Source organism: Mastigoproctus giganteus, chromosome 12 (assembly GCF_048544385.1).
Source record: "Mastigoproctus giganteus isolate SK-2022 chromosome 12, ASM4854438v1, whole genome shotgun sequence".
Lineage (NCBI taxonomy): Eukaryota > Metazoa > Arthropoda > Arachnida > Uropygi > Thelyphonidae > Mastigoproctus > Mastigoproctus giganteus.
In genome coordinates this window covers 63,835,089-63,850,290 of record NC_143586.1, presented here as the reverse complement: position 1 = coordinate 63,850,290, position 15,202 = coordinate 63,835,089, and the positions used below count along the sequence as shown (strand labels likewise).

Sequence of the window (15,202 nt, the reverse complement as noted above, 5' to 3'; positions counted from 1 at the left end):
AGTGCCTCCATTAATTTTCCTGGAACAGAAGTTAAACTCACATTTCTATAATTACTTGTGTCAGCCTTTGATCCTCCTTTGTGAATTGGGGTCACATTTGCACATCTCCAGTCTGTGGGTACCTCCCCTGAGTCCAAGGAAGCTCTCATAATTATGGCTAAGGATTTGCTTACTTCCTTTGCTGCCTCCTTTAATATAACTGGATAGATCCCATCCACCCCAGGTGCCTTTCTTGTGTTTATCTTCAACAATTTCTCCTCCACTTTACTCTCAGTTATTACAAGATTATCTAGCTTACTATTGCATATTGCATATGGATAGCAGTACACCCAGAAGAGCATACCAATTGTGCTATTCTGGGTGTACGACTTTTTAGAACTCTTGCATTCTCCACTATCCTATGATACCACACTTAGGATAGTGGAGAATGGACCTGGGGTAATTGCAGTTAGACAAAGTTCTTTGAGCAGTGTCAAAAAAGTACTTAGATGTTTTGTTAATGATATAAAGGAATTTTGCCGACAGGGATAAGGATGTGATTATCCCATTGTATAAGGCAATGGATAGGCCACATCTTGAATACTCCATGCAAGTGGAGAATGTAAAAATTGTAAAATGTTGTACACCCAGAATAGCACAGTTGGTATGCTCTTCTAGGTGTACTGCTATCCATATGCAATATGCTGCATTTGGGGAGACCTCATTTTAGGAAGGATGTGGATCTGCTGGAACAGGTACAGAGAAAAGCAGTGAGATTAGTGGGGAAATAAAGGGTGTGCTTACCAAGAAAGGCTTCACTTCTGCAAATTACGGCATCAAGAGACTAGGCACCTATGGGGAGATCTGATTGAGTTGTTTAAGGCTTTGAATATATTGAGTAAGTTCAATGCTGATTGCATACTTCCTCTTGTTCAGACTACACACATCAATGGATATAATTTCAAATTGAGGAAGGACAGTTGCACGGCAGATGTACAGAAATTTGCTTTTAGCCAGTGGGTAGTATGAATAAATTCAAGGAAGAACTAGACAACGAGAAGTGTTTTTTGGCTGGTGCTGCGTAAGTTTGCACTCCAGATGTGGAACAATATTCCAATTTGATGGCAGATTTATGATTTGTACACTCAGTAGCTGTTTAGAAGAAAGTCATGCCAAGAGCAAAAGAAAAATAACTAATTTCCTTCTTTTTTTGATGCAGAGGAAGCAGTTTTTGTGATATGTTTATGGTTAAACATATCACAATGTTTAACCATAAACATATCACAAATATCCAACAAAGGTCAAAAGTCAGTAACTGTTATTTAACTTTAACTGCTTCATCACGGGGCCAGCAGCCAAAACCATAAGAGCCACTAAAATAAGCAGGGTCTCTGTTTCTATTATGATGTATACATACAAAACGTATACATCATAATCAACCTGACAGAGACCAAAAGGAAGGAATAAAATTCAAAAATAAATAAAAATAAAGTAGAGTTAAAAAGCTAAAATAATGCCAATTAAATCCTGTTAAAGGAAAAATTAATGAAAGTTTCAAACTTTCATTCATTTTCCAGTGGATTAACTACTAGGTTAATCCACTGGCCTAGGAAATAACTAAATACCTTGTATTCATATCAATGTTGCCAAGTTACATTTGTAAATATTTTTCAGTTTAGCAGCATTCATAACAAAATCTTAAAAGACACTTCACACATGCTGAATCTTTATTTCTGAGATTGATCTGCTTTCTGTATTCCAAACACATTTTATATCATTGTTGTTGTTTGTTTGTTTGTTTTTTTTTTGGAGCATTAGCAGCTAAGGCCATACTGCTCCGAGAAATGCGGTGGTCATTCCCTGACCTTTCCGCATCCTCCGTATTTGGTGGTGACGGGCTCAAACCCCGGTCTAATCAAGAAGCGTGTACTGCTGCTCCTTCCCACCTGGCTACGGAGGTGCCGACACATTTTATATCCTGGAATTATCTGGTGTGAGGAGGGAGGGAATGACATGACAAGTATTCTACACAAAAGCAAGTCGTCCCTAATCATGGGGGATTTATTCAGAATAATGCAATGGTTTCCTGACTGCCTTCTGCGTGGGTCTGGCATATTTTAATTTTGCTCGGTATTTTTATTTTTCAGTAGTCTAGGGCATGATTGTAGACTAAAATCATGGTAAGATTGCAGAGCTCTCTGTAGCAAGATATGATGCCAAATCAGATGCCTTTGTGTGTTTTCAATACAAAGAGTGTGAAAAGATTAAGCAAAAATTTCAGTGTTCTGATGTGCTAAAATGAGAGCTTGAAGAAAAAGGATTGGTACACTCAAAGGAATTAAAATAAGGGATACGTCAAGTACTCAGCTGCCCAACTTAATGCTAGAACCTATACTCATACGTTACATAATACAAAGGAATTACGAAGGGCAGAAAGCATTGGTCCCACAGGAAGTATATTGTCTGAAAAGAATAGGTGTATGTCTCCCAAGGATAAATGTTACAAAAGTTACAAAAGTCATTTTTTAAGGGCACAAAGATAATAATGTCATACACATTGATACTAATGATATTAAGATTAGGCCATCCAAGATTTATTTAACTGGTACAGGGCAAAGTTGAGAAAAAGTTGCAAGTTAGAATTAAATTTGAAAGTGTCTGGATTTTGTCCAGAAATGCCGGACAGGAACACATGAGTCTTGTCAATCAACTTGGTACTAGAAAGATTGTGCAAGGTTCATGCAGAAAAATTTTTCTCAACGTGACTTGCACTTGTTAACAGGAGAAACTGTTTTTACAGGGATGGAACATATTTAAATAGAAGTGGTGTGCAAGGATATTTGCTGATGATACAAAGTAGTGTAAGGTGGTCAGAAAACTGGTAGTTCTGGGAGGGGGGGGGGGTACACAGACTAATAGTTGAACAGCAGCCACAGGAAGAGGTCAAATTGATTCTTGTAATGTTTCTATTGGGACATACAGCAGCCTGAAAAGTAAGGTTTTGGAGGTTACAGCAGCCTGAAAAGTAAGGTTTTCAAAAGTAAGTTAAGGATTACAAAGCCTGCTAGAGGCCTCATGGGACAGCAAATATATGAACAAGCCAGGAAGTCTCATTTTAGGAAGGATGTGGATCTTTGTAATGGGTGCAAAGAAGAGCAATTAGTCAGAGGAACAAAGGGATACTCTTACTAACAAAGACTTCAATTCAGTAAATGGTAGTATCTGAAAACTAGGCACCTGTGAGAAGATCAAGAAGTGTTTAAGACATTAAATGAATTGAGAAAATTAAATGCTGATGGCATCCTTAATCTTTCTCAGATGACACACATGTGAAAATTTGCTATCAGGCAGGGAGTAACTGACCATTAGAACAAACTTACATCAGATGTTGTGGAAGTGGGCAGTTTAAATAAATTTAAGGAAGGATTAGGCAAATTATTAGAAAAAACAGATAGTTGTGGGTAGTTTTTTTTTTTTTAGTTTATGCTGTATAAACTTGACTCCTTGAATCATTTACTACTAATAATACACTTTAAGATATAATTTTTATCTATCTTCTTGTTAATAAAGTTAAGTGGAACAGCTCACTGAACATATATTTTTATAAAGTCCATCTATACAAACTTTGAACCAAAGAGGGTAACATATGTAATCAAAAGCTTCTCGGTGATTTTATGGTTTTTAACTGGTTTTCAGTATATATTTTATTTTAATAAAACAATATACTATTTTATTTTATTCTATACTATATGAATGTTATATTTTTCTCTGTTTTTATAATGATAAAGTTTAGTGTGGGAGAAGCAAAAATTGAATAATTTATTATATGTAGATGACATTTTACTTTTAAACAGTGGCTTCTAAGATCTTCCACGATCCCTAAATAAATTAGATAAAGTTTGTAGAGAATTTAGCATGAAAATCAGATAAAGTTTATAGAGAATTTAGCATGAAAATCAGATAAAGTTTATAGAGAATTTAGCATGAAAATTAGATACACCAAGACAAAAGATATGAAGGGATTGATTAAAAAATTATAGTCTTCAGACATGAAAGTTTTAAGAAAAATAAATGGAACAGATGGAAGCAGTGTCAAGAGTATATTGAAAATATATTTAAAATGAGGAAATTAGAAAAAACCTTGGAGTAATAAATATGCAGTCAAAGGTAGGTGAAGTAAACTTGAGGTGTCTGAACATCACCTTAAGTTTGCTGTACTTACAGGCTGAAATGCAGAACAAGAGGAAGGTGGATCAATGGGGTCAAGTAATTAACAGGATAGCATAGAAGAAAATGAAATGGTGAAAGGTAGGCCAGGTAGTTCCAGAAGGACTGATTTATTCTACTACAGTGACGTGTACACTTACTGATAAAACAGCTTTGAATATTGATGATTTTTCTCTCACTGTGTGTGTTTCACATAAACTTTAGACTGATTATTAAATTATGGTCATTTTCAAAAATAAATGAATATCCAAACAAAGGATAAATTTACAAAAGACTGAAATCTAAGTAATAGAGCACTGAGTAGAGAATCAAATATAGGCACACTTAAGGTTGTTTTATTGTTTTGTTCATTAACTACTAATGATAACATCAAAAAAGTAAGCTTACAAAAATATTTTACAGCAGCATTTCATAGATGGCCCATGAGAGCTTAATCAATTGCACTGGCATCAGAATAATAATAATAATAATAAAAAATAAAAAAAAATCCATGCTATCTTAATTCACACCCCAATCTGAAATTTATAATCAAGGCATATGCTGAGAGTAATTCAAACAGATGAAATTTCTGCTCCTCAAGAAAATCAATAATTTTTATGAATTCTAGTTGTAATTTTATTGTCTTAAAATCCACTCAAAATTAATATTTTGCTAATGAGTAATGACAGCTACACACCCGAACAGTAATGGTATAGATAAAGTGCGAATTTGGGTGAAACTTCTAGGAGCAGGGCCGGCAAACCTTTTTTAGAGTGTGTACCAAAAATGCTGATAGGTTTATGAAAAGATTGTGCTGCACGCCTATACACTGCTAACCTAAGTTTCTTTAACTTAACCACTAGGTAAAAAAAAATTGGGATAGCAGTGTATGCTACATGCCAAGAGAATTTTCTTGCATGCCCAAGGTGGCATACAAGAAGATAGGTTTGCCAGCCCTGTTCTAGAGGATTACTTTTTTATATGCTGACAATGTGACTTCATAAAATTATAATACATTAAAAGGTAAAAGTTATCATTATTTAACTGCAAATTATTTGTTACATTACTGTACTCATAAATACCCAAGGTAAAGCATAAACAAAATGAACTTACCTGTACAGCATCACTCAGGTCCAACAACATATCTGGATCAACCATTAAGTGTAAATTTACTAGCATATTAGGATTAGATTTATAAATTATCATAAGAAGTTAATTTAATAGTGGTTCAAAGCTGAATATGGAATATATATATATATATATATATATATATATATATAAAAAATATGTTGACAAGTTAGATACCTATACATTAAGCCAATGATATAATAATGTGGTGCACATTATTATATCATTTAATAACCTCAATAAATTACAGTTATAAATTCATAAAGAAAAATAGGCGTGACTATGTCTCAATTTAATTTTGAAATGCAACTTTTTTAAATGGCATTTTAGAAAACTTTTACTTACTTTTATATATTCAAGTTTATAAAATAATGGTAGGTTTTTTTTTTTTTTTTTTTAATGCATACATACACATTAGTCAACTTTTAAAAGACAAAATTTATAAAAATTTGAATACATACCACCTATTTGCTGGAATGAAAATTGAGAACATTTCTTCCAAATTCATACTAACAGTAATAGTGACAATAATAACACAGGTCAACAGTTTCTGATAACATGAAAGGACAATAACGTTCTACTAGATAATTAAAAGCTGAACACACAAAATTGCAGTTGTGTGTGTTTAAATAAGCATCACTTACTGAATACAGATGAAACAGAAGAATATGGGGGGGGGGGTTGGAATGAGAGAATGAATCATAAATATGTAATCTGTTAGTAGAGCCTGTTAGTTGACAGTTGTCACCTGTATGCGTTTTAGTATTAGTATTAGAAATGGCCACATGGTGCAAGGAAGCCTATGGCTTATGCTGCACCAGACAAAAAAGATAATAAAATAAAATAAAATAATAAGAATAAAAATAAAATAATAACAATAATAAAAAATAATAAGAGAAAAGAAAATGGACAACCTATGCATTTCCCTCCTCCCATGGGCAATTATCCAGCTGACCATTGAATTTCCCCAAACTGTCAGCCTCTACCATCCATGTAGGTAACTTATTCCAGTAATTTATAATTCACTGGCTAAAATAAAACCTCCTGCAATCCAGTCCAAACATCCCCCCCCCATAACTTGAAATTATGGTCCCTTGTATTTAGGCCAGTTGTGTATTTTATTACTTTTATTTTTCTTTGTATAAAGTTTTTCTGACAATAAGGAAAATTGAAACTACCATGGCTGTGTGAATTCACCAAACTTTTATGTCAGTGAATAGTTCAACTAAAATCATATTGTTCTATAACAAAAAATTACACGTTGAATGCCACTTGGAAGATCAAGAATTTCCCATGTGGCATTCTTTCTTCTTATGAATGGATGAAAGGAAAGAAGAGAACAATGTTCATTGTTTTCATGGTATGGTATTAAACAACCAACCATCATGAGATAGCTATTTCTTTCTTCCAAAAATTTCAGGCTTTAAGGAGCAACAAAAACAAAACAGTATTCACCTTCTGCTTCTACAATGAAGCCAGTCTTACAGGAAGAAAATCTTCCTACTCCTAGACCACTAACTACAGAGGATGCCTGTGCAGCTGCCAATTTCAAGCATTCGGAGTGCTCAAAAGTGATCTGCACCCTCAGCCAATCAGTGATACCTGTCCATTCATGAGCCTTTCTCCCCCCAAATCTGTTGCATCCTGATAGTGTACCAAACTCTTCACCAGACTTAACATAACTTCTTAAATACTTTCACACTAAACTGTATTACAATCGCCCTTAAAAGTGAAAAGAAACATAGAAAAGGAATAGAATTTAGAACTAAATTAGAAATTATCAGAAGGCATGACAAGGGTAGCAAAACAAATAAACTTGAAGAGTACAGTCTGGCCCATTCCACCATATTTACCACATTATAGAATAAGGTCAAACCCAAAGGACTGAGAGTAACAGATGCATCCAAACAAGTGATCGAAGGTGGTGTACTGACTGTTTGGATAAAAAAATAAAAAAAAACTGCTAATGTTATGGATTAAAGAAAATAAAATGCAAGATCAGTATATTAGTGGCACTTTTTCATGTGATGGAGCCAAACATATTTATGATGATTTAAAGCGTAAGGCCCCTGAATCATCTAGTGAAGTGGAATGAGGACTTTAAGTTAGCAAAAGCTAGTTTGAACAATTTAAAACAAGGATTGGAATTCAAAATGTGTTAGGCATGAAGAAGTTGCAAATTCAGACAAAGAGAATGCAGCAAGTTTTAAGTCTGAACTTGCTGAATTGATGGAAGAGAAGGGCTTCAACAACACGGGGGGGGGGGGAGTCTTTATTGAAAGCATTCAATTGTAAACATACACACTGAGTAGTTGAAAAGAAAGTGTTGTGTTGAATCAGGTGTTTACAAAATAATAGGTCCATAGGTTATAATGAAAATTACAGAGAGAAGTTATTAATTGTAAAAAATATAGTTACTGGTAAAAAAAAATAAAAAATAGTTGTAGAGTTATTGATTATATATACATAGCAGTGAGAGAAGAATAAATAAAAAAAAAATGATAAAACAGATGGAGTGGATATCATTATCCACACAGCTAATGAGAGTGGGAGATAAGAGGTAGCTGATATTCAGACTTCGTTATGATCATTTATTTACAGGACAGTTACAATGGTAGTTGAAGGCCATGCTGACTGTGATGATGGACAGAGTGGCAATCCACAGTACATAATGGTTGGACCATTGATAACTTTTTCCTCACTGGGGAAAAACTGGAGATGAGTTTGGTTGTGTCCAGACAGCTGAGATGGCTTGTTGGACACTGTCATGTGATGTGGTGCCATCATGGAATAACTGGTTCCTGCTTAGAATCAGGCAGTTGTGGAGAAGGTCAATGCAGGTGGTGTGCAGCCACCTATGATGAACTATTGAGGAGAATAGGGGATGTGAGCTTGAGATTATAAATTTCACAGTTGACAGTGAAATTTATAATCTACACTGCCAGTATCTATAATTTACAGTGACAGCAATTTCGTGAGGACAGCATTAATATTCTGGACTTGTTTGAGCTCTGCTATGATACAAACCAATCTGATAGGTGGGGGCAGGAGCAAATTTTTGGGGTTGTTTTAAGTCAGGTATGCAAATCCTGCCACCACAATGATCCCAGAATGAGGGAGATGTACACATCTACAAGTCACCTTTCATCAATGAAAATCTGCAAAATTTTATGGCATGAAATTTTGTTATGAAAGGATCACAGTCTATTGTAATTGCAAAGAACTTCCCATTGCTGATGATGAAGAAGAGGATCCTATAGCATATTCAAGATATATTCCACCTAACTTTCAGGATGCACATTCATGCTTCCATTACCCAGTTTATTTGAATTACAAAACTTTTTGATTGTATTTCAAATAAAATTCAGTTTTAAAAATAAACAATAAAAAAACAAAATAACAATAACATAAAAATACAAACTAACCTCATCATTCATAAGAACAAAAACTAAATTCACATTAAAAAATTATTAAAATACATATTTCCTCTACACATCCAGAGGAACTATTTATTTGTGCAGCAGGAGTGAGCCAAAACCTAATGACAAGCAGTCATGCATGCTTAGTACATATGACTAATAGTCTGAATTCTGGTTTGCTTTAACTTGAAATTCATGTCTGCAAAGTGATATTTTATAACATTCTTGTTCATATTACATACCATGTTCAGTGTCTGCAATTCTGCCCAGACACGATAGGAGGGAGTATATGATGAGAGCCTTGTCGATCAATTCGGCCCTGGAAAGATTGTGCAAGGCTCAAGGGGTAGAATGTTTTTCAGCCTGGACTGTACTTGTTAACAGGAGAGATTGCTTCTACAGGGATGGGATACACTTAAATAGAAAGGGTGCAAGAATATTTGCTGATGCTATCGAGGCAGTGTTAGGTGGGTCGGAAAACTGCTAGCTTGGGGGAAGACAAAGACGAATAGATTAACAGTAGCCACTGGCAGAGGTAAAAGAGATTCTTGCACTGCTTCTATTGGAATGAGCAGAAGCCTGAAAAACAAGAGGCAGGATATTTCAGAGACTGCTGGGAGTCATTGCGGTACAAATAAACACATGGGTTGTGTTAGGGTAGCTAAGAATAGAAATAGGTGCATGTATACTTGCGTGTACACCAATGCTAGGAGTTTAGTAAATAAGTTTGATGAATTTGAGGTATTGCTCAAAACATCAAAGGCAGATATCGTTGGGATATCAGAGACGTGGTGTCACACAGATATAAGGAATGCAGAACTGGAATTTGGGGAGTACAACGTCTACAGAAAGGATAGACTGGATAGGAAGGGAGGAGGGGTTATGCTATTAGTTAAGAAATACATAAAATCGAAGGAAGTGAAGCCAGTGGACATCGCTGGACAGTGCAGTGTCGAGTCAGTTTGGTGTGACATAAGCATTAGGAGATCAAAATTGAGAGTAGGAGTGTGCTATAGGTCTAATGACTCTGATGAGTATAATAAGAAACTGTACAGGGAAATAGAGTGGGCCAGTAAATCAGAGAGTCTTATAATGGGAGATTTTAATTTCCCAGATACTGACTGGAATTTGGGGGCTGGTCACTCACACACTAGCAAGGCTTTTGTAGATTTATTGGATGATTGTTTTCTACATCAGCATGTTCGGGAGGCAACTAGAGGGAGGAATACTCTTGATTTGATTATCAGCAGTGATTCTTCATGCATTAAGAATCTGCAGATAAATGAACCACTAGGTGGCAGTGATCACAGTGTGCTGAAGTGGGATTTACTCAAAAAGGTAACTACCATTAGGAGTAAAGGGAAGGGTTATTGCTTTCGTAAAGGCGACTACGATGGACTGAGATAGTATTTAAATTCTATACAGTGGGACCAACTGATGATGTTACCAACAGCAAATGCAAAATGGGAAGCATTCAAAGAACTTATCTTGGAAGCTACTAGGCTTTACATACCAACTAAGAAATATTGTTCAAGGTTTAGGCCAAAATGGATGTCAGATGAACTGATGAGGCATATGGCAGAGGAGAAACATGCATGGGATACATACAAATTAACACATGACACAGAAGCCTATGATAGATACAAGTTGATCTGTAACCAAGTTACAAAGGACGTTAGGCAGGCGAAGGCAGATTACGAGAAATCTTTGGCAAGGGATGCAAAGAAAAACAGCAAAGAGTTCTTTACTTATGTAAACTCTAGAAGGAAGGGGGTGAATCAGATTGGTCCACTTGATATCGATGGGTCAACTGTTGATGATCCTGCTCAGGTAGCTAACAAACCTAATGAATATTTTGCATCGACATTCACACATGAGGAGTTATTCAGCAAGGGGAAAGCCAGAGGTGTATTCAACTCTAGCAGTAAGCTAGAGAATCTTGTAATAACTGAGAGTAAAGTGGAGGAGAAATTGTTGAAGATAAACACAAGAAAGGCACCCGGGGTGGATGGGATCTATCCAGTTATATTAAAGGAGGCAGCAGAGGAAGTAAGCAAACCCTTAGCCATAATTATGAGAGCTTCCTTGGACTCAGGGGAGGTACCCACAGACTGGAGATGTGCAAATGTGACCCCAATTCACAAAGGAGGATCAAAGGCTGACACAAGTAATTATAGACCTGTGAGTTTAACTTCTGTTCCAGGAAAATTAATGGAGGCACTAGTTAAAGAAGCACTGCAGGATCATTTAGACAAGACTTCAGTTATAGCTCAGACACAGCATGGTTTTGTTAAGGGGAAGTCTTGCCTGACCAACTTGATTGGATACTATGATGCAGTCACAAAGGAACTGGATGCAGGGAATAACTTTGATATTATATACTTGGATCTTAGAAAGGCTTTTGATACTGTTGCACATGGAAGACTGCTGCACAAATTGGAGCAGTGTGACATTGGAGGCAAATTGCTGCTGTGGATAAAGGGGTGGCTGAGGGGGAGAAGACAGAGAGTGGTAATCAATGGACACTGCTCGTCGTGGACTAATGTTATTAGTGGAGTCCCTCAGGGCTCAGTGTTGGGTCCATTATTGTTTTCTGTATTCATAAATGATATTGATGATGGTATATCAAGCTTAATGTCGAAGTTTGCAGAAGATACAAAGGTAGGCAGGGTTGTCAAGGACACTACTGACACTATGCTGCTGCAACAGGATCTGGAAAGGTTGAGCAGATGGGCTGAGAGGTGGCAAATGAAGTTTAACATTGACAAATGTAAAGTACTACACATAGGAAACAGCAACCCCAGAGCAACGTATCAACTCTGTGGTACTACACTGACAGTGGTAGAGAATGAAAAGGACCTGGGGGTGGTTGTGCAGGCAGATATGAAATTCTCTGAGCAGTGCAGACGGGCTGCAAGAGTAGCTCATGGTGTATTGTCAATGATATATAGGAATTTTTCTAGCAGGGATAAGGAGGTGATTATTCCCTTGTATAAGGCAATGGTCAGGCCACACCTAGAGTACTGTATACAGGTCTGGAGGCCTCATTTCAAGAAGGATGTAGAGCTGCTGGAACGAGTACAGAGAAGGGCAACAAGATTAGTGAATGGAACCAAAGGGTGCTCTTACGAAGAAAGGCTTAAGTTTTGCAAATTACAGTGTCTGGAGACTAGGCATCAGCGAGGTGATCTGATAGCGGTGTATAAAGCCTTGAACGGTTTGAGCATGCTCAATGCTGATGGGATTCTTCCTCTTGCTCAGAATAATCACCTGAGAGGGCATAAATTCAAATTGAGGAAGGACAGATGTAGGATAGACGTGCGGAAATTTGCCTTTAGCCCAGCGGGTGGTTGGTTGGTGAACAGACTTCCATCCCTTGTCGTGGAAGTTGATAGCCTAAATAAGTTTAAGGCTCAGTTGGACAGGTATTTTGATTGAACAGAGGGGTGAAGTGGAAGTGGTTTTTTTTTTTTTTTTTTTTTTTGGCTGATGCTGCATAAGCTTTCTTTCTTGCATCAAATGCCTCTACTAATGCTATGCTAATGCTAAAATTAAGTTTCCCTCAAAATTCATTGCCAATGAAAAAGATCTGAATATGTGTACAGCTGTGGATTATACATGACTTTGTAATGATTAAGACTGAATACCGACTCATAGAAAATATGACTGGGTACACATATGAAAACATAAAATAAATCTGACTGAATAAAAAAAAAAGAAAAAAAGGACAACTCATAAATTTGTAAAAGATTGGTTATTTTTTAAAGTTTTACCAAAAGATCATAAAAGTTGGCATGTGTGTGTACACACCTTTTGATTTTAAAATTTGTTACTGGCACATGAGATGCCATATTAGAGTGGATTTGATATTCCACCACTTCTTGAAAGGATAACCACTGTGATAAAAGTCTACTGTAACCAAAAATTTAATAATTTGATGATCTGTACAAAACAACATGGTATACCATTGTCATGACAAAATCCAGTGTGGCTCCTAATATTTTACAACTGTCAGGTTGAATTGCTGGTTCTCTGTTTTATGACCATTGTGGTCTGTATCTTTCAAGGATTAGCACAACTTTCAACAAAGGTTCAGTGTGATGGACTCTCAGTGTGGATGCTAAACTATCTGCAGCATTATTGTAGAGAATGAGGATTCTTGGCTGAAGGAATGTGTTGAAGAATAATAGTCCAATTAAACTCATATCTAGCTTTCATTAGGATAGCATGAAAATTAAAGGCACCTGAAGAGCATTTATAATTAGCTTCTTGTCCAATAACAATACAGCAAACTATTTACTTTTAATTGATTAGAGAAAATAAAAATATTTAAAAATTTGTGAACACATCATACTATTCATCTTAAGGAGCTTTGTTTGCTTGCATGATGGTGTTCATAACCGGGAGAGTGACCTATCATCACTTGCATTTTTTCTATTTACATTACTGTGGTATACTGGAAATAGTTAATATGCCATTTAAAATTAATTTAATACAGATAATAAAAGTTAATTATACAAAGAAATTTAAAAGCTTTTTAATTTTCACATAACTGAATTATCAATGGGCTGTTCAATATTACAGCGTGAATCTGATTGATACTGGCTGCTTTGAGTTGACATTATATGTAATTTAATTTAATCTAAAAAGCAAGGTGAACACTGGCATTCTCACCTCATATGATTTAAGTTCAGTGCATAATGGCTGTGCCATAAGAGTTTAAATTTATCAAGGCCTATTTTTGTATATTATGCAGCAGCAGAGACAAAATGGCATACACAGTGATAGGACACCCAACCCATTACGACATCGCATTATTCAGTTTCTTAGAACGGAGCATATCTCCAGCAGAAAGTAATGGATTTTATGGACTGGGGTGTTTATATAGCAGAAATCCTAAGCAATAATTTTTAACCACCTCTACCAATTTCTTGGGTGGGTAGGATGGAGAGCGACACTTCTATAGCAACTGCCACCAATGTCATCAAGGATGCCTAAGGTAAGCCACCAATACAAAAGCAGACTGAAGCTATGTTAGTAGTATCATCTGGGGGGGGGGGGGAATAGAAGTTAAGTGTTTAATGTAAACAGTTATAATTATTTTGTCTGAAAATTTAAAAAATTTCCCCTGTTTAAGGAGGTTTTTTTCCCTACTAACACAAAAAGTAATATGCAGTAAAGTAAAACATTCCTTGCTAACAGGTATGCAAAAATTTTAAAAATTATTCAAAAACTGAAATATGATACCTAATAACTTACACTTAAATGAAAAATCTTGCTCCACGCACTAGTGTATAACTTTAAAATTCACATAATGAAAGTCTGAGAAATCTTAGCAAGTATTCTACAAATAATTTTTTATATACTATAAATAACATAGTTTTTAGTGATAATCTTGGTTCCAGTAAAGTGAAGGTTGATGGGCAAGATATTGAAGAAGTTGATGGGCAAGATATTGAAGAAGTTGATGGGCAAGATATTGAAGAAGTTGATGGGCAAGATATTGAAGAAGTTGATGAATTTGATTACTTAGGGTCAAGAATAAATAAAAATAGTGACTGCTCAAATGATGTAAAGAGACGACAGGCAATTGCTAAAACGTTGGTCGCTGATTTGATAAAATTATGTAGAGATTATGATCTGCTCCTAAAGACAAAGCTGAGAATCACTGATTCGTTAATCTTTCCAGTTGCCACTTATGGCTGTGAAGGATGAAACCTGAAAAGAGTTGACAGGAAGAAAATTGAAGCATTTGAAATGCGGTGTTACAGGAGAAATACTGTGTATTTCCTACTTGGATTGAAGAACAAATGAGTGGGTATTGAATAAAATTGACAGGCCTAAAATTCTTCTTCATAGCATCAACAAAAGAAAACTCAAGTTTTTTGGTCATAGTAAGAAAGGAAAACTTTCTGTTGAAGAATATAATGGAAGCAAAAACCAAGGGGAAGAGGTGCAGAGCAAGACCTGCAACTTGGTGGAAGGATGGGATCAGTGAACTTCTGGGCATGACACTTTGCGATGCTGCTCGTATAGCACATGATTGATGCAGTTGGAGGAATTTGTTGGTAGCCACAACAGCTCCTCAGGCAGCTATGTGACTGGAAGAAGAAAAAGATAAATAACATTCACACAGTTATTAGAAAAAATAAATAAATTGGAAGAATAAAAATTTATTCATAAGGATACGAGATGTCTGCTGTAATCGACACACCAAATAGATACAAGCAGCAAGCACGTGTGAAATTTTGCGCCCTTTTGTTAAACCTTTACTAAGTGCCATCTTGTAAAAATTATATGCTGTGTCAACATGGTACTGGTTTAGCTGTAGTCTCTCCCCAAGTTGTGTAATATTTCTTTTAGCTAAACAGGAAATTGTAATTTTTTTAGATTAATAGCACAGTCATAAAAAAAGATTAAACTAAGGTTATTCAACTAATACCACACAAGTGTTTAAATTATATTTAATA

General features: G+C 35.8%; 1 protein-coding gene across 2 annotated transcripts in view; it reads right to left on the bottom strand.

The window, feature by feature from the left end:
* Brf (Brf RNA polymerase III subunit) overlaps positions 1-15,202 on the bottom strand; it is a 330,203-nt gene that overhangs the window by 253,746 nt on the left and 61,255 nt on the right. For both annotated transcript variants that reach the window (XM_090386884.1, XM_090386885.1), the window contains 2 exons: positions 14,922-15,095; positions 5,299-5,330 (listed from right to left, as the gene is read on the bottom strand). In XM_090386884.1, the coding sequence (XP_090243010.1) occupies positions 5,299-5,330; positions 14,922-15,095 (206 nt within the window). The remainder of the gene's footprint in view (positions 1-5,298; positions 5,331-14,921; positions 15,096-15,202) is intronic.